The sequence below is a fragment of the Apis florea genome, unplaced genomic scaffold (assembly GCF_048593485.1).
Source record: "Apis florea isolate Af1SG1 unplaced genomic scaffold, ASM4859348v1 contig_1914_pilon, whole genome shotgun sequence".
Taxonomy (NCBI): Eukaryota; Metazoa; Arthropoda; class Insecta; order Hymenoptera; family Apidae; genus Apis; species Apis florea.
The window spans coordinates 1,510,263-1,533,634 of NW_028256504.1; the positions used below are offsets into that span (position 1 = coordinate 1,510,263).

At 43.6% G+C, this 23,372-nt stretch overlaps 1 protein-coding gene across 1 annotated transcript in view; it reads right to left on the reverse strand.

Moving 5' to 3' along the window:
• Nucleotides 1-758: 758 nt before the first annotated feature.
• The window catches only part of LOC100865421 (homeobox protein araucan), a 54,974-nt gene continuing 32,360 nt past the window's right edge, over nt 759-23,372 (reverse strand). The window contains exons 4-7 of the mRNA XM_086915107.1: nt 18,123-18,481; nt 12,496-13,495; nt 12,298-12,383; nt 759-1,454 (exon numbers count right to left, since the gene is read on the reverse strand). Coding sequence (XP_086771233.1) covers nt 12,344-12,383; nt 12,496-13,495; nt 18,123-18,481 — 1,399 coding nt within the window. The 3' untranslated portion in view covers nt 759-1,454; nt 12,298-12,343. The remainder of the gene's footprint in view (nt 1,455-12,297; nt 12,384-12,495; nt 13,496-18,122; nt 18,482-23,372) is intronic.

Consider the following 23,372-nt stretch of genomic DNA (forward strand, 5'->3'; position numbering starts at 1 on the left):
TCCATCGATTTTTGTAACTAGCGTAAAAAGATTTTTTCCAGGGGTGTATATTAATAAACTTTACCAGATATCGTATGTCTGTGAAATGTGAATTGTGCCCTAAAGAGGGCACTACTACTACTACTAATAATAATAAAGCAATATAATGTCACAATAGTGAACACGTGTTGGGACTGTGTTGCATTTATTACTAACGAAAGAAGGTTAGTTAGGATAGACGACGTATTTCTGTTCACTTTTTTAGTGTGAAATAAAATTTTTAAATGGCATAAAAAGAACGGTCGACCGTCCTCTCTCCTAACACACACAAAAAAAAGTAGGGGCTCGAAGAAGAAATTCTATTTTCGTTTTATCTTCGCCAATAACGAGGAGCGTAAAAAGAAAAGGATAGGCTAATAAAAGAAAAAGGAGGAATTGAAAACCTAAATATTTAAAGGAATTTACGACTATTGGTGCGGTGAAAAGAAAAAAAAAAAAAAAATTAACTCGTTTCAAAAAAGAATTCTTACCCTTATAACGAATAAATACTGTAATGGAACGGTCATCCACGATCGCCATCAGGACACGCTCTGTTCGCGATTGGAGCTGAAAATGGCTGTTATTTTGCACGTTGCCCGTATGATTTGCGGGTCTTGGCTGCTCGGATATCGGCAAGATCCGCGGGACTGAACAGATACAGATGGAACGAACGAGAAAATAATTCTGCATAAACTCTCGTCCCCCCTCCCCCCCCCGATCCCCCTCCCCCTCCCCTCCCATCCACAATTTATATATATGTACAAAACGACCTACGGTTACGGTTTCTTACCGATCTCTCTTTTAGGTCTCGAATCATCCGCGAGATGTCGCAAGTGATCTCGTTATTTACAGGGAATCGAAGAATTGGTGGTTGACTAAGGTGAAACCCTCGGATTTAAGGATACGGCGAAACGGCGAGGGTTAAACGTGGACGATCTCTTCGAAAATTATAGGCGATTCTCGCCTAAAAACTCTTCTCTCCTCCGCGCAACGCCACGAAAACACGATTCAGCGCACGTCTCCTCCTCAAACATCTATCTATCTATCTATCTATCTATCTTCCTCTCGCGGTCGAATCTTCTTCCTTCCTTCCTTCCTTCCTTCCTACGTACTCGTGCGTAAGCAGGCACTTCGACGTAATTCCCTTAATTCCTAAATCTCCTCTGAGCCGACTGTGGCGCGCGCGCGCGCGCATTCCCCATTCGTCTTCTCGTGCCCTCGCGTCACGATTTATGTTTCTCAAGGACGAACTTCCATTTCTTTTAGAGTATATTCTTTTTTGCACCCTCGCTTAATTCTTTCTTTTCTTTTCTTTTCTTTTTTTTCCCCCTAGTTAGTGCCTCTCTCCTTCTGGCGCAGAAATCGCAAATCCTAAAGAATCCCTCTGCGGGGAGAGGACGTATTTATTTACACTCCTTGCGCCCTTTTTTTCGATCCTGCAACAGAAAGACAAGAACAGTGTCAGACAGACTTTTTTTTTTTTTTTTTTTTTTAGCATTTTTAATTTTGCGGTTGCAGTGAATATATATATATATATATATATATATATGAAATGTGAAATTTCAAGTTTATTTTTTTTTTTTTTTTTTTTAGGAAAAATTTCAATTTCACACGCGCTATTTCGATACGACAACGCATCAGTTTTCGCCGCTCAAATAAAATGGTGTCTGTCCATCGCACGATTAGGGTCTCTAAAATCGTTTCCGGAACGATTAGGTCGATAGCAACGACAATCGCGACTCTCGCAATTAGGCGGTGGCCGTTTATGGCCAGGTTAACCGGTCTATCGGCATAAGACTTGCGAAAATATCGTTTGTACACTCTTAACCGAACTATTACCGGGGTATGTGGCTATCGTTACTTCCTCCCCATGGATTTTCCAATAGTTCAGTGCACTCTCGCAGAATTATTTAATATTAGTAATATTATCGAAGAGTAATTTCATCTTTTTAAGTACTTAGAGTGATAAAGTAAGTAATAAATGAAGCAATCGAAAAAAGTATATACTTTTAATTTTAAAAGAAAAAAAAAGCAACATCAATCTCGAGGAAGAGATTCGATCTGGTAACTTTTACCTTCCTTTGAATAAATAATAGAAAATAAGAAAAAAAGAAGAAATCTTCTAAAAGAATCTTCTCCTTTGTCAGTCAATAAATAAAATTACCACACACTATCCATTACAGTAGACAATTGTCCACAAGTAGATACAAGAAAAAAAGAGAGTGTACACCAACATAACCTCAACTCTCGAAGAAGAAAGAAATTCAATCTAGCAACACAACTTTCATACCCAATGATTCATCGACGAGCAAAATAAATGAAAAACAAAATATACCGCACTATATCCGTAACATTGAATAACTCTTCACAAGTAGATACATCTACAAAACAAAAAAAAAAAAAAACATCAACATAACCTCAACCTTTGACGATCGTACGTTAACGTTTCCACCAGAAGGCTTACTCCACGGCTTTTCGCAACCGCGGCCAGATGGTCTGTATGTAAACGACTTGTAAGATCATAGTTAACTATTAGCGTTCCGCAATACACGTCGACGTTGCGGTGGATCGGGCCAATATACGTCGTGGCCGCCTATCGATACGCGATTACCCCTCCGTCTCACCTGGTAGAGACAAGTGGTGCTGGCTCTCAACATGCACACAACGCCAATCGCCGAGAGAACCGATAAACCAACAACTTGCCTCTTTCTTCTCGGTTTGCACAACACGCTGTTGCAAATGGAACGTCGCTAACGTGGTTCGTCACAACGTTCCTCCGTACAACCAGTTCCAGTGCGTGGCAGCATGGTTATCGTGTACCAATGGCCATCCCGTGATTAACGGGATTACAGGCGACCTCCCGGCGTCTCTTGATGGTGGAAAATATATTCGATTTATGGGTTCACAGAAAGTGCGATAGGTGTTTTCGTTCTGAAAGATTCTGGTTAATGGTGAAGATCTGCTTTTTTTCTTTTTTTTCTTTTTTTAATTGGAAAGCAACAGGTGTTCGAAGAATGTTCGTTCGGAGGATGAGAATTTTTGGTATCAATTTCTGACCGGTATTTGGAAATACGTGTTTTGTTTGCGTTATATGTTTATCGAGTTTGAAAAATAAAATTTATGACTCTTTTGGTCTCTAATGTTAGCTAGATCGATATCGGATCAGTAAAACAATAAATATTTGGCTCACTGCGTAAAAAAAATTAATTAATCGAGGATTGTCTCGAAAAGCGCAATAATTCAACTTCTATCTCGTTACGTAAGAATTCTTCGAATGAATTTGCATACGTGACGACAGCATCCAAACGGATTCCGATCGTGCCCAAATGCCGAAAATCACCGGTATTCGATCATTATAATTGTAGCTCGAGATTCACGAAACCTTTGCAATTATACGTAATGTTGATACATTCGTAGAGAGGATAATCTCTTCGATCATATATATTTGTAATCTATATCTGTGTATATAATTATAAAAGATTTATGCTTATTTAATAGTGAATTTCATAAATAAATGATCATCAGCTTCTTCGAATAGTTCTCTAAAACTGCTCTGTCCCTCTTTGTTTTTCGCCGGTTATCATTCTCTACAATCTATATTTTAATTACTCATAAAGATAAAATAAGGATCGAATTTCGTTTACCTGGTGGCTAGATTCTCACGGTCGCTCTCGAATCGTTATGAATTTACGACAAATAAATAACGAAGCACCCTCTTCACCGAATTCATCTCATTAACACACTTTTTCCTACATTGTCCAATAGTTAGGTTAAGTTATGCAGCGCGTCAACTCCTCGCTACTTACGAAGAAAAAACCTAAAAGATCGAACAGCGATCAATTCAATTCTAATTATTAACGTTCGAGAAAATGGAAGATACGTCTGAGAAACCGGGTAGACGCGATTAACTGCAAACACGTTGTTTCGTAACGTCGCTTTTCGTGTCGAAGATAATGTGCGTGGTACGGATAAACAGGTTTCTCGCGTTCCGCTAGAGGGACTTGTATTAAAAGCTTCGCAATTACGGAGAATACGATAGCACAAATGATGGTTCCGCTTTTTTGACGGGAGGAGGCACTGCTATCGATTCGGTCTAACCAATGAAATTCCGTTCTTTTTTAGAAACGAAGCGACCGTTGAAAGGCGAATTTTCGTGCGCGGACAATGATGGTTTGTGTAGTCTTCTTGCAACTATTCGACCGTGTTCATGAATATTCTCTGAACGTTTGAATAAATGGATCGAAGTTGGAGACTCTCTACATCGTGTCCGATGAATTTCATATATAAATGAAAAATACATGCGCCCCGACGGATCTCTTTGAGCGAAGGAACGACGTGTCTTTATTGGACGAACAAAGCGAAACAAGAAGAGGTGGAGTAAGTTGGTTTTGAATATATGTTGAAAGTAAAGTGGAACGTTTGACAAGAGTTCTATCTATTTGTAGATTAATATTAATAATAATATTTTTAGATTATTTGAAATATACATTCGTTTCTTAATCCTCGATCTCGTTAAAAATGAATCTAAATTATATATTGTTAGGGAAAATGAAAAGCAGTAATAGCATTTTGCGCTTACTTGCGATCTATCTTTCAATAGATAATTTTTTGACAAATATACCACAAGTATATTTTCGCGAAACTCGTTGTAATTTCTCCATACAACTAGTATCGTTTCACCAAAAAACGTAGCCCAGTATACGGAGCTTTAATCATCTTGCAATTATTTTTTCTCCGCCGTACGATCTTTCTCAGTCTTTCGAGCATAGCATTTCAAGAGAATCGCGCACACAACGAGCGTGATGGACGGACAAGGGAGACTCCCCCGTGTAAAAAGTATCATGAAAGTTGGTTGCACGCGAGAAACCGCGTTCGAACGTGGATCTCCTCGAAACGACTTGTCGCGTAATTGCGCAGCATTTGTCATCCGGTTTCGCGTCATTTCGAGTTTGGAACGGAACGGAGAGGAAATAAAGAGAGGTGCGGCCATACCGACGGATAGCCCGTGGCGTTTTGAAATATTCGTCGGCAACTGTCACACCGTTGAAACATCGAACAAATGGGCTACATAGAGTTTCGTTTAATCGGGATTCACAGCTTCCGGCAAAAATTACCGCGCTGATGTAGATTCATTCGTCGCTTAATTGTTTTCCCCGACGCTTATTAATTTTAATCGAGCTTAAGCGAATATATTTCTTGATCGATTAATTTATGTCCTGCGTTTTTTATCGCGCGTTAATAAATTTAAAATTTTTGATCCCGAAGGCCGCTGAGATGCAACCTACTTTGTATTTTCGAGAATATAACGCGAAGAAATTTTTAAATTGTAATTAATTATTTAATAGATAAGCAATTTTAACAACTTTATTACAATCTATAGACTAAGATTTATTTTACACATCTTGTATTCACATGAGAAAATCCTCGCAATCTTGTCAGCCTCGTTAAAATACCGATCGTTAAATTACGGATATTTATGCAAAATTTGAATACATACGTATGATTTGAGGAATGAAACGAATCTAGCATAAAAATCCCTATGTTATTGATCATGTGTACATAATACCGATCGAACCCTTCCATCCCTGACCGTTTAAGATTGTACCACTTCATTTTTCCCCTATCCACGGCCGAGAAACAGCAGCATTCCACATCCAGAGTGTGCACAGAATCTCCGCCGCTAGGCGGAGGCGGTCTATCGGCCGCGGTGATCGTGGCAGCGCGCGTACACGGACTTGTTCCCTAGGTGAGACACGGTAATCGCGTATCGATAGTCGCATGCCGTGTAAAACGTCGATCCACCACGATGCTGGCATACATAACGCTCCTCTAACGGCCGTGATATATTCCATACGGTTTTACGCGCGATTCGCGTTCCTCTCAATTCCATCAGCAAGCTTATTTTCGCATCGTTTCTCCTATGTCTTCTTGTCCAAGTTATAAATCGCCTCGATTTTCATTGAATAATCGAACTGAATAAAAAGTGAAATGTAGAGAGAGAGAGAGAGAGAAGGTACAACGAAAAGGAAGATCGTTCGGCCGAGAGGGAATTAATTCAGCCAGAAGGAATTAATTTAGTCAGGTCGTGCATCGTCGATGGTAAATGAGACATTTTTTTTTTTTCTCCTTCGATCGTTTACGAGTACGATCGAAGCCCGAGAGAAATGCAAATTTAAATGTGCATGTAAATTATGTTTTATAAGTACAAAAACTTTGGGAAGGATGATTTGCAGTTATACTTTTGATATATAGTTCGACCAGAGCTCGAAAAAAAAAATACGATACGATAATAATATTACAATGGTAAAATTTCTATATTTTTGATTCTTTTTAAATAAATAAAAAACATCCATGAGATTTTTGAAATTTTTCTGATTAAAATAATATTAAGTTCGATATAATTTGGATCGTAATATTTATTCGTTATAAACGTACAGCTGGAAAAACGAAATTCGATCTTTACGTTATTTTTGTGTAAGGACGGTTAATAGAAGACGAATTGAGAGAAGTCAGGCATTTAAAAAAAGTTTACGATGTATTCTTTCGGTGTGAAATTATCACGCTTCAGTGGATCCGAAAACGAATTCGCCCGAACCTTGTCGATGAAAGCCGAACGTATATTCGCGAGAATAGCTCAACGGATATAACGAATAAATTGTTCTATTACGTTCAATTTTCTTTCTTCCTATAACACCTTTGTTAATAATATTAACAAAATTTTACAAATGTATACTTATTTTAAAATCCTCATCATCATTTCTCTATCTAATTTCAAAAGATTCACGGACAAAGAACGTGACACGAATCGGTCGCAAGTTTTTCCATTTCCAACCATTCTCTTTCTCTCTCTCTCTCTCTCTCTCCTTTCATATGTCCAATAGCGGAGCAAGATCCTTGGATAAGCCGGATTAAGATCTCTCGGAAGAGACAGAGGAGAAGGTTTCTCTGGTGTGACGGTAATTTACACGTAATCGCGACGATCATCTCCATTCTCCGCGACATAATAATTTCACGCGAATAGGGAAGGTTAAGATATCTGGTGGAATCGACACGTGCGCCAACCACGAAACAAGTAACTAGATGGGAGCGATCTAGGACGACGATAACGCGCGAAATTCGAACTGTACACGCTTTTGGGAAGGAAAAGGCAGCAAATTCGATAGGGAAAAGCAGGATTTAATTACCATATTGTTACCTTATCTGGTTTCATGTTCCCTTTGCGCATACCTTGGCGGGAACGAGCGTGAAATAACGATGATTATAAAATTGATTCTCGTCTAACTCTCGTCGAATACTCGTCGAAATTACCGGACGCGACGTCAACGTGTTTTCCGCGAGATCATGCCGTTACAAAGATTGATAAATACGGTCTCGAGCCAAAATGACGTTGTTCAGTCGTTGTTTAATTGTATAATTACCAACACTCGACCGCATCGGCGAGTGTATTAACGGTGGCGGGTTCCATTTTCCGGGGAGATTGAGCGTGATTAATTGGCGGTGGTGTAGCGACGTAATTAAAAATTATATGCCGATAAGCCGACGAGGAAAAACAGCGTTAGGCGGTTTTCACGTTCGGATAAAGTCTTAGATATGCTGTGTGCGTGTGTGTGTGGTGTACTTCGGATACGATGTACCGCTTTATGAGAGCGGAAAATTCAACGAACGGTTTGCTTGAGTCGTAAATCTTTGAATCGTAATTAATAATTATACATCGTTCGAAACAAGTTGAAAAATTCAAATTTTCATTTTTACATAATTTATATATTTTTGCTTTTTATTGAAGTTCGCACGATTGTTACATACATAAATTAAAACTGATAACTATTCGAAATATTATGCGGAGGGGGGAAAAAAAAATGAAAAAAAAAAAAAAAATTAAATTACAGAGTATTATAAATTATTAATGCACACGTTTCTTCTTCTTACGACCTCTTGTAATTGCTTGGAATTAAAAATACACAAGTAAGTATTTTTTATTTTATTTATTTCAGCAAGTTGCGTCAAAAATTCAACGATTCTAGCTGCGGAGAAACTTAAAAAACCTCACTGTTATCATCGACATTATTATCCGATTAATAACAACAACGAGAACTCGCGATATATTCGTGCAATAATAACCCGGTTCAATAATAACTCGTTTCCAGAAGCGGGTTCACGAATTCACAAGGAGAGCGAGAGACGAATGCAACAAGAGGAAGAAACGAGCGGATTCGGGGCAGTTTCAGCAGGTTCTCCGGTTACCCAGGTAGCAGGCATAGGCCAAAACCTTCCGCTGCTCGAAGCGTACCCCGCGTTTCGTCTTCTCACGACTTCTCGCGATGTAACAAACCCGGGATTCTGCGCAAAAATAGGGGTCGAGGACAAAGAAGGACGCGGTCTCTTACGCGGTGTCTCGCCTCGTGGAACACTGAAACGTGGTGTGTAACGCCTTTCAAGAATTCGAGAAACGCGCACACGCTTACACGTGCACGCACGCACACACGCGCGCGCGCGCCTCTCGCCACCGATACGAAGAGGGGGGGGGGGAGGGGCAGAAGAAACCTCGAAGTGGCGGGTGCAGTTTCTCGCGAGGATCGAACACGAAGGATTTATCGGCTGGGCAGCCGAATTCTCTTGGAATCTGGCCGTTAAAAAGATCGGTTATCCAGCGTCGAGGAATCTTTGGTGGTCGCGAATTTTAATCCGAGTTGAACACGGTCGAATCAACAAGTGCATCCGCCGATTTCTCGACTGCTGCTGCTATCTACCGACGAAATTTCTAAATATCGCTTTTACCGTTTCCAGTGAATATCGATTATTTTTTGGAGATCTTTGCTGGTAAGAAAGACACGTACCGAATCGATAACCGTTTCCTCTATCTCATTTCTTCTCGTTCAAAGTTTTTATTTCATTAAAGAAATCGATTCGATATGAAACTCGATGAAACACGAAATATCGTTGATAATTCGTTAAAAGTTGACTGACTGATTTTTCAGAATAAAGGGAAAAAAAAAAAAAAAAAAAGAAAAGAAAATAGAAAACTCGATTTATCTTCCATCGATAAACACGATAACAAACTCGAGACAAAGAACAAAGACTCGAATTTTTTTACGGCTCCAGGAGTAGCCTAATGGCAATTAAATATCCCCAAACTAATTGACAATTATAGGGTGTCGAAGGATTCTCTCTGTGTTTGGTTTCCTCCACCACTTCTCGAAAGAAAAGAGGAGAGCGGAGGCGAAAAAAGGAAGAAATAGAGAGAGAGAGAGAGAGAGAGAAAAGGTGCCTGGCAGGTAGGTGCGACAAGGGGAGAGGAGCTTATACGTATACCTGGGGGCCTCCTTGTAGAGATGTGAAGGGAGCAGGAAGGGTCGACGAGAGGAGAGAAGCCACGGGGCCCCGAAGGACCCCTCCCGGTCCACATGCATGGAACTCGAGGGAGGGAGGGAGGGGGAGGTGAGGTCCGAGAGGTGACGACAGCGAAAACTAGTTTATTTGGGACGCGGCTATAAATTAGGATCAGATCGCCACGCGATAAGAGTACCGGCTAACACCCGGTTCCCTTTCCAACGTGGCGCCCCTCTCTCTCTCTCTTTCGCGTTGTCTTCCAAGGTGTCGTCTCTCCCTCCCCTCCCCTCTCCCCCTCCTCCTCCTCCTCCTCCTCCCTACCTCCCGCTCGACACCTTCTTTCACTTCGTTGTTGCGCGCTCTCGGCCAAGGGAGCGAGCGAGCGAGCGAGTGTGGACGAAGAAGAAGGAGTCGGTTAAAGTTAGGTTTCTTAAAGTTGAATCTCTATCCAACTGGCGGGCATAATAAACGCGGGGATGATATTACATATTACGAGTCGAGAGTTTTACTATTGTAAAATTATTTTGTAAATTAATTTAAAAATTATGCGTGGAAATAACGGATATTTTAAATGGAAAAATATTCACGGTTAGTGTCACAACAGTGATGATGTCATGATCTCGGCAACGAATGAAATCGGATGAATCTTTTGATTTTCAAATTTTTCTTTTTGAAATAACTGGCCGCCACCAAACAACCACGTGTTTATGCCACGGCTACGAATCGGATAACCTTGGAAGAGGGGGGGAGAGAGGAGGAGGAGGAGGAGGGGGCGATATGCCTTCGAGAGAGGCAGGAAATAGAAAAGGATGTTGTTGTTGTTGTTGTTAAAGGAATCTCGTGAACCTCCTCCCTTTGTGAAATGGTCAAAGCCATTGATATCGCGCGATATCGTGGCCAACTTACTTTTCTATTAGCGGCACGTTGAAAGAGATATGGCCGGGGAAGATAGATATATCTGCCTAATTTACGCGTTTCCTTATTTATCTACGACGACGTTTTCCCCGTGCGCGTCATCGGGCGAGGAAAGTGATGAATCACGGGGAGAGACGGGGAGAGATAAGTGATTTTAATCGTTTCGAAAGGAACTGGTTTTGAAAGGAGCCACTGCACACCACCACGCTTTCGTTTATTTATTTCAAATTTGGCAGATTTAATTATTTCTGAAACCTAATGGTGTGTCATCGCAATCTCTAATTTTGTTAAATTTCATTCGTTTAATAACGAACTGTTCGTTACGAAAATTGTATTTAAATCATTTATACGATATCTCTCACTTATTAAATTTACTGCACAAACGAGTTTTTAATAGTAAAAAATTTCTAGATCTAGAATCAATTAAATCAAGAAAATTGAAATCTTATCACTTGCTTAAATCAAAAATTCAATATAAATCAATCAACCGCCGTGATAATCTTATCTTCTTCCACGAAACTATTTTAATTAATTTTCCTATATATATATATGTACGGATACTTTATACATTTTCGAATTTTAAATTTCGATAGTCGATGACCCTTGATCGAACAATTCAATCCGTAAACCATCAATCTCCGCGATAACCTTATCACCCTCTGCGAGACAATTTTAATTAAAATCATATATCACACGCTACTACTTTTTAAATATTGGAATTTTCAATAATTGATCCGAAAAAAAAAAAACTTTACACGTTTCATTTATTATCAAACCGAAAATTCCATCGATCAACGACCATCGCTAATAACCTCCTACGAAACGCGCGCGTCTTATTCCATACTAGTTAATTCGAGCGCTACTCGTGAGAGAATATAGTACGCGCAAGTGGACTGTGGTCGGTCGTTCAGTCAGCGAGCGCGACAGGTTGAGATGTGTTCCACTGTATACACTAACGCTCGCGCACACGAGTCGAGAAACAGCAGAGACTTGGAAGAGCATGGTCATACGCGTTGGCGCGAGAGAGACGCGGCTAGTCCAGTGGTGATTCCATTCACTGATTGAAATCTCCGTCCATTTGTCACTGTCAAGGAGGTGGCGATAGCCTCTCCTCTCTCCTCTCCCGTTTTCTTTCTCCGCTTCCCGGCTCATCGGTCCACACAGGCCCATTATTATTTCAACGAGAGAGAGAGAGAGAGAGAGAGGCGACCCCTAACGACCAATCGACGCGTCCAATATTAATTTCTTATCGATTTTCCACCAACCGTGCAGCAACCACGAAAAGCTTTCGTCGATCGTAGACAACAACAACACGCCAATCCAACGATTTGCAAACCGATTATCGTGTTACTCTCTGCCCGACAGATTCCCTCTATGCGTGTTATAAATTACGATCGCACCTCCTCGTACACGCGCCACACGATTAGCGTTATTTCGTGTGCTTATGATTTATCGTCGAGCGGCGGACGATAGGGAATGTCTCTCTTTTAACGCGAGATAGTGATTCATCCGTGATATTTCGTTCGCTCGAAGAGACATGTATATTTTGGACGAGCGGAGACGTTAGCCTGAAGCGACGGGGAAAGTGTGTATATGTATGTATGTAGTAGGTTAGAGAAAGATGGAAGATCTGGTTCGTTAAATGAGAAAAAAACTTCGGACGTCGCGTTTTTTAGTATTTACTCGTTATATGCTCCGAGAATTTCGCGTGGAAAATAATGTGTCATAAATTTCTTGAAATGTTTGTGAGTTCTCGCTCTCTCTTTCTCTCTCTGTTTTTTCGTTTCAACTGTCATTTTCTATATAATTATCGGTAAAACGGTGGCTCGTGACCGGTTTCGAGAATATATGAATTCTTAAATAATATTGCGTGCAATTTTGCAATATTTTTAAAATTTCAACACAAAATTCTAAGTAGAATTAAAAAGCCGTACTTTTATATACTCTTATCTTATCATATTTACGAATTTATTCAACATCGCAAAATTGCGCACAAACGAATTCTTCTCCCGAACGGAACACAACCCCCCCACTCACCTGGAGGAACGCGACGCGGTGATCCAGAATCGATCCAGCGAGTTCCTTAGACAGGCGACACGAATCCGCTACCCATGGACTGCGAGCTGAAACAGACATAATTTCGATTTTCCAAATTATCTCTTCTCCTCTAACACCTATCATCATCAATCTTCCACGCCTTCAAGAACAACTCCCCCCCTCTAGGAACCTACCTACCCCTTATAGAACGGTTTGAACGCGGTGGTGGCCTCCGTGGGCGGTAGGCTGGCAGTGGTCTGGTGCTGTTGGAGGATAGAGTTCTGGCCGGCAGGCGAGAAGTCCTTGTGCGGGGACGCCTGCAGCCTCGAGCTGAACGAGGAACCGCTGCTCGCCGAGCCGGAACTGGTCGACAGATAGCCGGCGGCCGCCGGATGGCTCTGCCCGTACGGATTTGGATTACCGTTGCTCGTCGCGTTCCCGTTGCCACCAGTGCAGTAACCGCCCGGTGGTGCCTGGATCACTCCATTCGGTGTAGCCACCTTCATGTTGGGCGGTGTCTGGGGTGGGGTGTCCGTACCAACCTCGGGAAACCCCGCAGCCGCCGAGGAGGACGCAGAGGAACTCGAGCCGGACGACGAGTTCGGGTTGTAGTGGAGTTGGCCGCCGGACGAGGACGAGAGGAAACCGCCGTACCTCGTGGCGGCGCTCGAGTAAGGCGCTGTCGCGGCTGCAGACGGGCTCATCGACGCCGAGGACGGAAGCGCGAACGAGCTCAGGTTACCCCCGCCCCCGGCGCCGCCCCCGCCCCCGGAGCCGAGCCAAGGTTGCTGGGAGTGGTGGTGGTGGTGGTGGTGGTGGTGGTGGTGGCCTTGGTTGGTGGCCATGTGGTGCTGCTGCTGGCCGTAGTGTTGCTGGTGATGAAGGTGATGGTACTGTTGATGATGAGGGTGGGTGGGGGGCGGGGGCGTCTTGCACGCGGCCGTGTCGGCCAGCGACCAGATTTTCGGCTTGGTCGCGGGTATCGGCACGCCTGCCGCGCTGCAGTCGGTTTTCACGATACCCTCGTCCTTCAGATGGTCCTCGCCGGGATACGCTTGGTGGTGGTGGTGGTGGTGCTGCATCGCGTGGTGAAACGGATGCTCGCCCCGGCGGGGATCCTCCTCGAGATCGAGGTCGTCCTCCTCGTCCAGGTCCTTGTCGTGCTGCAAGTGCTCCGCTTTCACGTGCCTCATCGGCTCTGCAAACAGACCGAGGCGGCGTCAATTTAGTAAATTGCCGATCGTGGTCTATCATCTCGAGTAATGACAGGGGAAAAACGGTTCCCTCATTATCCCTAATAAACTATCACGATACGATACACCCATAAATACACGAGAATATCGTTGATATTTGTGTAAAGCAATTTTTATTTCTTTCTAAATTAGAAAAAAAAGTGCAAATTAATTTGTCCGGAAAGTATGTTCGAGTTAGGGGAAAAAGAAAAATTGGATCTAGAAATATTTATCGGGAGCAAAAACTGTGAAAGTGACGTTAATGGTCACGGTGGTAACCGGTACAAATGTATATATATATATATATATACCCAAGCGCGAGTGTATAAGTAGGTATATATCGAATAAAAGTGAACTTAATAGCTCGTAAAACTCGCTCCCCCTCTCCTCTTGTGGTGTAACGTACAGGCCGGAGTGGGGAGAGAGGATGGAAAGAGTGGGGGAAGGCGACGCAACTGATAGAAAATTCAGTACGGTCAACGGTATCGCATTAAGGCTCGCGCCCCTCCTCTCGTTATTTTGGCCTGGACGCGATGTCAGAATTAATGGTTTATAATCCCTGGTGTGAAAGTGAGATCTACGAGCGAGGAGTCGGTCGATGTATATATATATATATATATATCGAAAGAGGGAGTGTTATGTATCGGGAGTCTCCCTTGGACCCTTATACGGTTAAGCTGTAAGGGATGCTGTGAAAAAAAGGGAGCGAAGCCTTCAACCACTTTGAGGCGCGAGAGATTTTAGTTCCCCCTCGAGGCAGCGGAGAAACACATCGAGAAGGGAAAATAGGGAAGGCCGTATCCTTTTTCCTCTGTCTTCCTCCCTCGCTCTTCCGCCACTCGAGCTTCTCTCCCTCTCTCTCGAAGCACTCTAGGATCGTCCCAAGCGTCTGCCAGCTAGCCATCCAGCCAAGCCAGCCAGTCAGTCAGGGGTGAGAATTTCATTAAGAGGTTCGAATGAGTCGGCAGAGGGTTTACTTGATGGGTCGTCAAGCGATAATTCCCAAGCTAGAAGGGGAGGCCCCGACTGCTTCTCCCCGTGAAACAGAAATGGACGGATAGACGGGTGGAACGATGGGCCGGAGAGAGATGGAGAGATATCACCGGAGAAACAGAGGAGGAGTTTTAGGGTGCCGGCGGCCTTCCCTTATAAAGGGAACCTTATGGGCCAACTAAATAGATACCACCGTCGAGTCCACAAGTGGCTCTTTAACTTTTGACCCCCTTTTATCAGACGTTAATCTCATAATCTTCGTTGGGTTGAATCTATTCGATGATTTCTCGTGTTCGCCACGATACAATATTTACTTTAGCCAAACTCCCGGTAGGAATGATTATACAATGATCACGATTGCTAGAAATTTTAGCTTCGTTTTCGTAGTTTGAAAACCAGTAATGCATCAAATTTTTTTAAATATCTGGAATGATGGGATCGTAAAATTAACTATTAATGTAACATTAATTTGTAGACAAAAATTTCATATACGAGCTTATAACGAATAAATATTTCAAAAGATGACAAGCTTTGATATTTTCCCGACGACGATAAAGATAGCCTGTTGCTGTTGACATTCTCAAAAAAAAAAAAAAAAAAAAAATCAAGTGGACCACTCGTGGAGAGAATCTTACAACAGGCCAGGCTCGTAAGCAGCTCTCGTGCTCTCGAGTGACCTCTTCCCTCCGACGTTTGGCATGGAAATTCATGAGGGCTCTCTCTTGAATTTAGCAAACTTCCTGGCAAACCTTGCGGTTGTCTCGTTCGGCCCGGTCGGTATACACGCCATAACCTCAACCGTATTCAAGGCCCAGCAATACGGAGAGAGACCGCTTTCAACATTCATAGGCGTGGAACGATCCATAACACGCACGACCGAATATATACACACGCGCGTCTCCTTCGATGCCAATATCCCTCGAAACGAGTCGGGATATATTCATACGCGATCACAAATCACCACGGGCCCGGAGAGCGGTCTGGAAATAGAAAACAAATCGCTTTCGTACGGGGCATCGTTCCTTCTCGCCGGATATATTCGGGTGGGCTTATTTCCCGGTGGCGTGGTCCTTTAAAATTACGATGCATCACGCGCGTGACAACGCAACACCTAAATGTCCCGGAATCGAACCGAGAGACGTGGCGAGCGAGACAGAGGGGGAACAGAATGCGAGAGAGAGAAAGAGAGAGAGAGAATGCGAGAAAGGGCGGTGGACAAGGCAGAGAGGAAGAGAAGGACAGGGAGGAACAGAGAGGGCCGATATTGGCCAATGTGCGGTGGGGTAATGGTGGCCATACGAGGGTCCGTACCATTCGTCTCGCCGCGGGCGCCGATACATCACCGTGCCTCAAACCACCATTCCGCCATGTATCTATATACATCCACTGTATGTGTATATATATATATATATATATAAATATATACACCGAGCTGTACGGAGTGTATATGGTCCTACTACGGATGGCTACTCAACCCGGGCGCACCCTCCGCCTCTCACAGAGGCACGCTTAGGGAGTCGAAGCACAAGCGCGCGCACCAGATCACCTATATACGCGAGTGTACCACCACCACACGCACGAGACTCGGTATACGCACGCCGCCACTATGCGCGGTGAAAGCGTGAGCGCGCGTATACCAACACGACGACGACGACGGCGACGAACCGAGCGGTCCACCAGGGGACCAAACCGAAGGCCATTAATCTCTTTGCGCGGCAACCCGCAACCCGTCACTGTGTTTACCCACATGTGAACCATTATGTCCGCCTCCGCGATATAGAGGCCGACACACGGCCGGTTTCGCAGCGAATTTCTAACTCGCCGTTTCCGCCCGTTGGGCAAAATGCCTGAATAAGTATAGCGGCCTATCGAGATGGCCGAGAAACGACACTAGATGGCGCGCGACACGAAAACGACTGGACGTCTCGCTCGTCGACCGATTTCAGCGCCACTCAGAGACTCGAGTTTGGGTAATTGAATTTACAGCCTATGTGTGCATGGGACACACGCGACTTTGAAATTTGCGGCAACAGGAACGATCCGCTTCTTACGTAGCACGATTATTGGAAACGTGGTTGAAGTTAAAAGGAATTTAAAAAACGAATCATCGAACATGGAAAAGTTGAAGGTGTTTTAAAAGTTTAGAGATATTTTCGATTAAGAAAAAATAATAAAAAGATTGTCATGAATTTTTTCGCGAATTTAGAAACATTTTTGAATAAACAAAAAAATAAATGAGATTGTAATATTACATGCCAAATAGAATATTACTATATATTGAAAAATCATCGTGGCGTCGCAATGCTTGTTAACTCTTGTGTCACGAAATGAAATATCCAATAGTAATTTTATCTCTCAAAGTATCCGTTACGAAAAAAGAATAACTTTCGAAAGCAAGATTTTCAAGATTTTATTCCAACACGTAACTTTTAGGTTAAGCGATTGTCCGATAGCAATTTTCAAATTTTCAAAAAATGTTTACATTTATATTCTTATTTATTATGTACTAGTAATCTAAAAGAAATTATCCTTTTCCAATAAAAAAAAAAAAAAATAACCAAATGTACTCGCAGCCCTGAAACGATACATCGCGAAAAACTCGTATACCTCTGGAATCCAATAGAGTAGAGTGGTATTTATCGTAAATCGTAGCGGTACTCGAAAGGATCACAGAAGCTCCCCGCCGCTTTTGTCCCTAGTAACGTTCCACGTTCCTCGAGGATCTCGTGGCCGATCTCCGTGAATGGTGGCCGATCCATGCAGGGTGAGGTCGCGTACGGTTATTGTGCGCGCGGAATGGATGCTTGCGCAATATCAGAAACGCGGCGACCGATGGCCACTCGATATCGGGGAAACTAGTCACGCGAGCTATACACGCTACCGACATTCCTCGAAGAGATCGGTATATACGTTCCGCGGGCTAGGTTCACCCTCGACTCATCGCTATTGTGTATATACGTGCACTATACATCGTTGTGAACATCGATAATTGGCCCCTAATGGCGGTGCTTCTTCCGAGATTCGAGACACAGGTTGTTCTTCGAACATTCCTCGCCTCGAATGCATGCACGACTGCATGGATTATTTTGCGTTTCGTGCTGTTACACGCGTGCAAAGCTTATCGACTAAACTTGCCGGCGTATAGCCACGGTGAAACGAGGTTTCGACCCTGGCTTTTTCGCCCGGTATTTTTTGTCTTCTCTGGCCGCCGTTCGAAATATTAGCGTCCACTCGTTTATAAGCTCACCACTCGAGACTGACCGCGAGAACGCGTAACTATTGGAGAAACGAAATTCGACCCTTTTTTTGTTCCCAGGTAATAACGAAGAAGGACAGTAAGAACGAAAGACGAAGAACGATTGAGAGGTTATACGATTGCTTCGATGAGTAAAAGTAAGTCACTTTACTTAAGTTACTTAAAGAAGCATACAACGAATAATTATTTGTTAAATGGAAAAATAAGAACAGTCTTGATCTCTACTACATTTTTCTGTTTTATCGTTTGTTTCTATCTTGCGACATCTTTCAAAGATTCGACGATAATTATATATCAGGCGTGACGGTTAAAATTACAAAAAAAAAAAAAAAAAAGTCACTCACCATTTTCCTCGAGGCCTCTCCTCGCCTCCTCCCCGACCCTGTCGCCTTGATTGTCACCCGCGAGATCATCCTTCTCCTTGTTGTCCTCCGAGTCCGTGAGAACCGCGTCATCGTCATCGTCGGTCTTGTTTTTCGGCTCCCAGGTCATTTTGTTCTCTTTTTTCAAACGCCGTCGCGCGTTCGCGAACCAAGTGGATACCTGCGTCAGTGTCATCTTCGTGATGATCGCAAGCATGATCTTCTCGCCCTTGGTCGGGTAAGGATTCTTCTTGTGCTCGTTCAGCCATGCCTTCAACGTGGCCGTCGACTCCCTCGTCGCGTTCTTCCGCCGCGCTGCCAAATCGTATCCGGCGCCATATCTGAAAAGATCGTATCGATTCGTAAATCGACTTGCTCTCGATGCAATTGTGACGCAAAACGGGAAACTATTCACTCGTAAAGGGACAAATGTGATTCTATAAATATATGCTTCAGAACGTAAGTAAAGTTTCATTGGAAAAATATTCGCTCAAACGGTAAAACTGAAAATATGCTGCTCAACGAATGTTTAAATCGTCGCAGATGTCGCTCCTATACTGAACAACCAAATGCCACGTAACGTTCGTTTTTTCACGTTCGTGCGTCTTCGGCTTAAGTCGTGTTTTTTCGTGCACAATGTCTCCTCTTCGCTCGATCGTGTTCACGCATCAGTAGCGCGAATCTGAACGAACTAAATCTAAACTTCCGACCGTATATTCCGATTTTAAAATACATTTCTTGCTCCCAAAAACGCATCTTCCTTATTACATTGATCACGAAAACGGCAAATTCAACGATCGAAATTAATAATTCGCCTTCGAAACGACTCGAAAACGCGTCTCGCGTCTTTTCCAAACCCAAGACTGGCACCATCACGACGGCCTATTCTCGAACGGTATAAAAACGTAACCATTGTTCAACATTTGTCGAGTCGAGCCACTTCGCTCGAAAAGTGGCATCCTATCGAGGGTGCGAATTCCCCGTAGATTTTCCCCAAGATCCAAAGTGCCAGCCGCTTGGATAGAGTGAAACAGGTATTGTCGGTTAGCGAAAGAAGGAGGGAGAGAGAAAGAGAGAGAGACAAGAGACACGGTGAGACAGAGACGGACGAAAGTCGGCGTTCCTAGATTCGTTCCCCTGGCCGCGGGCTGGGCGGCCGCGCCGAAGCATCGAACCCTCCCCACACAGCGACATCCTACTGGGTCGAGGGTGATACTCCGGCAAATATATACGGAGAATAAACCCCCAGCGGCGGCGTGATTCCATCGAGCAACCCCGCCACTCACTCGCTGTAATGGCGATTCGATCGATCTCCCTTTCTCTCTCTCTCTCCCTCTCGCTGCGTGTCCTCTCCCACTGGGGGAGCTCTGCTCCCACGCGAGCCTGTTATAGGTATGTACTATTATATACTGTAGCCTAAAATACCTATCGACGATCCATCGGAAGGGTGGCTTGGCTGGCTGGCTGGCTGATGGTGGTGCGGTTACCAACGACGAAGCGTGACGCGGCTTGACGGGGTATCGAGAATCGGATTCGGCAAGGACGCGCGAGAATAGGAGGACGATTAATGGAAATCCTTGCGCGATTGCCGACGCTATGGGTGTTGATCTTGTCGGAAGGAAGGATTGATGGTGGTGAATGATATTTGCTACTGCATTGTTCTTAGGGCAAAATATTACGAATCTAAAATTTGACACTTATAAATAAAATTCAAGTTTTCTCTCGATTTTATAACGGTCGTTAATTTCCTTCGAAAGAATCGAAAATTCGTGGTTTCGTTTCACTTAAATATAAATATTTCGTTTTGACGAAATCTTTCCAAACATCTTCCTCCACTTTATCGAGCTAGTCGTAAATTGATCGAAGCACACACGGGGAATGATAATTTCGAGCCTCGCGAGGAAAAATAAAACAAGAGATAGAGGCGGAAGGACGGATATGTTTCGAAAATTTTACGGCCCCTGAACACACACACGCACAGAGGTTTTCGAAATGGAATCTATCGCCGTTTTACGTTCTCGCAGGACGAGATCATCAAAAAAGATCCTTTCTTACGCGGGAAGAGTTTATTCAAATGGAGACGTTTCCCGCCGACTAAAATCGCGTTTTACGATCGCGCGGCTATCCGACCGATTCTGTTCTGACGGTGCGCGACAAATGGCCCGATGAAATCTTCTGTCCAGCCTTACTACAAGTTTAGACGTGATCTAATCTCGGGGCTTTCGCCGCTGGAACACGAGCCTCCCTAAAATATTGGCCGCTTAGGCGTGTCGCCTAACGATATCCACCGAGATCACATTGTTCCCTGTGAAAACTTTCCATCCATTGTTCCATCCATTCCTTTTGCCAATGTAAATAAATTCTAATCCACAAATGAAAATTAATTATCTTTGCGTACCAATTGGAAAAACTCTAATCTATCCTCGCTTATTGAAATTACACGATGTGATGAAATTAATTATTCGTAAAGAAGCAATTATTTGGAGAATTTCTATTTGGAGAATCGCTTTTCATATTCAATCATAGAATATAAAAAGCTAGAAAAATTAAAAACTTAATTATTCTTATTTTATTATATTACATTTTCTTTTTCCCTCTAATTGGACAACAACAAAGGTAGAATTGAAAAATCTAGATGATTTATTCTGTTCGCACTTTCCTTTCCCAATCACGAAGAATCTCGATCGATCGAGAAGGGGGGAGGAAGGGAGAAAAGGCAGAAAAAGAGAGAGAAAAAAAGGCGGCTGATTTTACAGACGAGCTACCAAGGGCAACGACGGCCGCCTTTCCCTTGTCCAAGGGAGTTTAATAGAGGGTGAAACGTCCTCGAACTTGGACGCCGCTTCCTCCTCTGCGCCTCCCTCGTCCCCATCGACGGCGGTCATCGCCAATCTCGGATGTGGATTGCAGTCACGACGGATTCCGAAAGGGGAATCGCGCAATCTTCTCTCCCGTGTTCCTCCAACGACGAACTCCCGCCACACGATCTCCCCTAATCAACCGCTTTTTTCGTTCCATTCCCCCTCCCTTATTTTCCTTCTTGCTCTCCCGATTTTGGAGAATTTATCACTTAAGTCTAAGTTTTGGTTAACAGTTAATCGCAATAAAAAGCGAATTTTATATTAGAAAAATTAATTCTGAGAATTCTGAGATTTAAGAATTATAAATAATTAATAATAAATATCGTTAAACGTATGTATCTATTAATTATTAATTTAATTCTGCCGATAACAAACTATTTCACGCGCATATATATTCGCGTCACCCATAAATCAACGCCAGAGATAGAGGAGCGGGCAAGTTGGTTCGAAAGTGTATCAATGCGCGCGGTAAAAATGGCGGCCCGCCTCTCTTCTTTGTCGAGAGACGACAGCAGTTCATATAAAGTTGCGCGAGAGGGCACAACACATCGGTTGGAAACGTAACAACAACTCGTTCCGCGAACGAGCCCGGGGAGTTAGAAATTGACAGGCGGCCTCCTCCTCTCTCTAGATTTTAATCGACGCCCCACACCTCATTGATATGCGCAATTTCGACTGCCACCCACACGCGCGCCAACCCGCCGCGCAATTATCCACACGTACGTCGCGTGGACGTGTGTGGGGAGAGGGAGGGAGAGCGCGCCGATTTACATACTAAGTGTGGCGTTGCGTGCCGGCGGAGAATCCAACTCGGATGTATCGACGCGATCGTCGATGCAATGCAGATGCGACAACGAGCCGAGAGGGGCTCTCTTGTTACGAGGAAGGTTAGATCGAGAGGCATGTTCGAGAGTTCGCGACACGGCCTTTCGCGGGTAAGAAAGGGTAGGAAGAAGAGAGAATAAGGATTGCGTGGGCTCGCGATCGATCGTTGGAATCGGGGTTCGAGATAAGGAAGGGTATTCGATTCGATCGAGCAGAATTTAAAATTTTTAAATTTTCTAGCTGGAATTTAAATACTCTTTCTTCTTCTTCTTTTTTGGACGACGGTAATGGAATTGGAAAAAGGTATTATTTCCATATATCTCGAAAAAAGTGATGGTTAGTAGGTATTATGCGTTGTTATTTAGCGATAATTGCAATTGCAAGGAGAAGAAGAAACTTAACTCACAGAATATGCACAGAATAACGACGAATGTAGCTTTATCAAAAAATTTAATCAAATATTCTTTCTTCCTTCCCTCGAGAGCGAATCCACCATTCCATATTTCATTCGCATAACTGCGAGAGTAGTGTGCAGTTTCGTCGCAGAATCAGCCGCCGAATATTCGTCGTCGTCGGGCGCTATCCTCGTCGCGTCTCACGAAAACGTACGTACGCAAATTTAGAAAGGCGAAACACGGTCGAAACAGGATCGAGAAGCGAACGAGTATATCGTGTGCACGATACGTATAAACGCGGAGGGGTGGAAATAGAGGAAAAGAGAGGATATCGTCGAATATCTCCTCTGGTAGAGGAGGTAATAACGACGCGAAAAGGGGGGCAGAGATGAGCGCGTAATACTAGACACCGGGGCCACTCGAGCGACTCATTAGGGGCTTTGCATATGGTGGCGTCAACCTCGAAAGGTTAACCAATATTGGCAGAACGCGCGTAATTACGTCCTCCGGCCTCGTATAGAGCCGTGTATATAGCCTGCCGATAGTTACGCCCGGTCCCGGATGTGCAAACGTTTCCTACCTACCAACCAACCTACCAACCGACCGACCGACCAACCCGCCAGCCCAACCAACCTACCTTGTGCTTGCACCACGCAACCTACCGCCGCGTCTGCTCCGCAAGCGCTGCTGTATCCGACTGACCCGCCCCCTATCCGTGTAACTATGTACACGACTGGTGCGCTACGCGACGACGACTACTTCGCCACCTCTTATCTAATCCGAATCTCGCTTCGTCCTTGTTTCTTCTTTCCTTCGTATTATTTCTTACGAGTTGGAAGAAAGTTTAAGTGCAAGTAGTCCGTTACTACTACTTGGAATAGTTGGTTACATGTGTCGTATTAACGATGGGAAGAGAGAAAGAGAGAGAGAGAGATTAGTTAGAAAATGTACACGTTTATTCGTTACGTTCGTTTTCAACTGAAAAGGGGCGGGGTTTAATCTCCTTTGGACTCGGTGAGGCGAGTAATTTCGAACCAATCATCGTTCTTCGAGTGCTCTTCGTTTTTTGCTACCTGTCATTTTCTACGCGACGTTGCTCGCGAACGTAGAAGAAAAGCTTATATATGGAATAAAGAAAAAGTGTAATATAG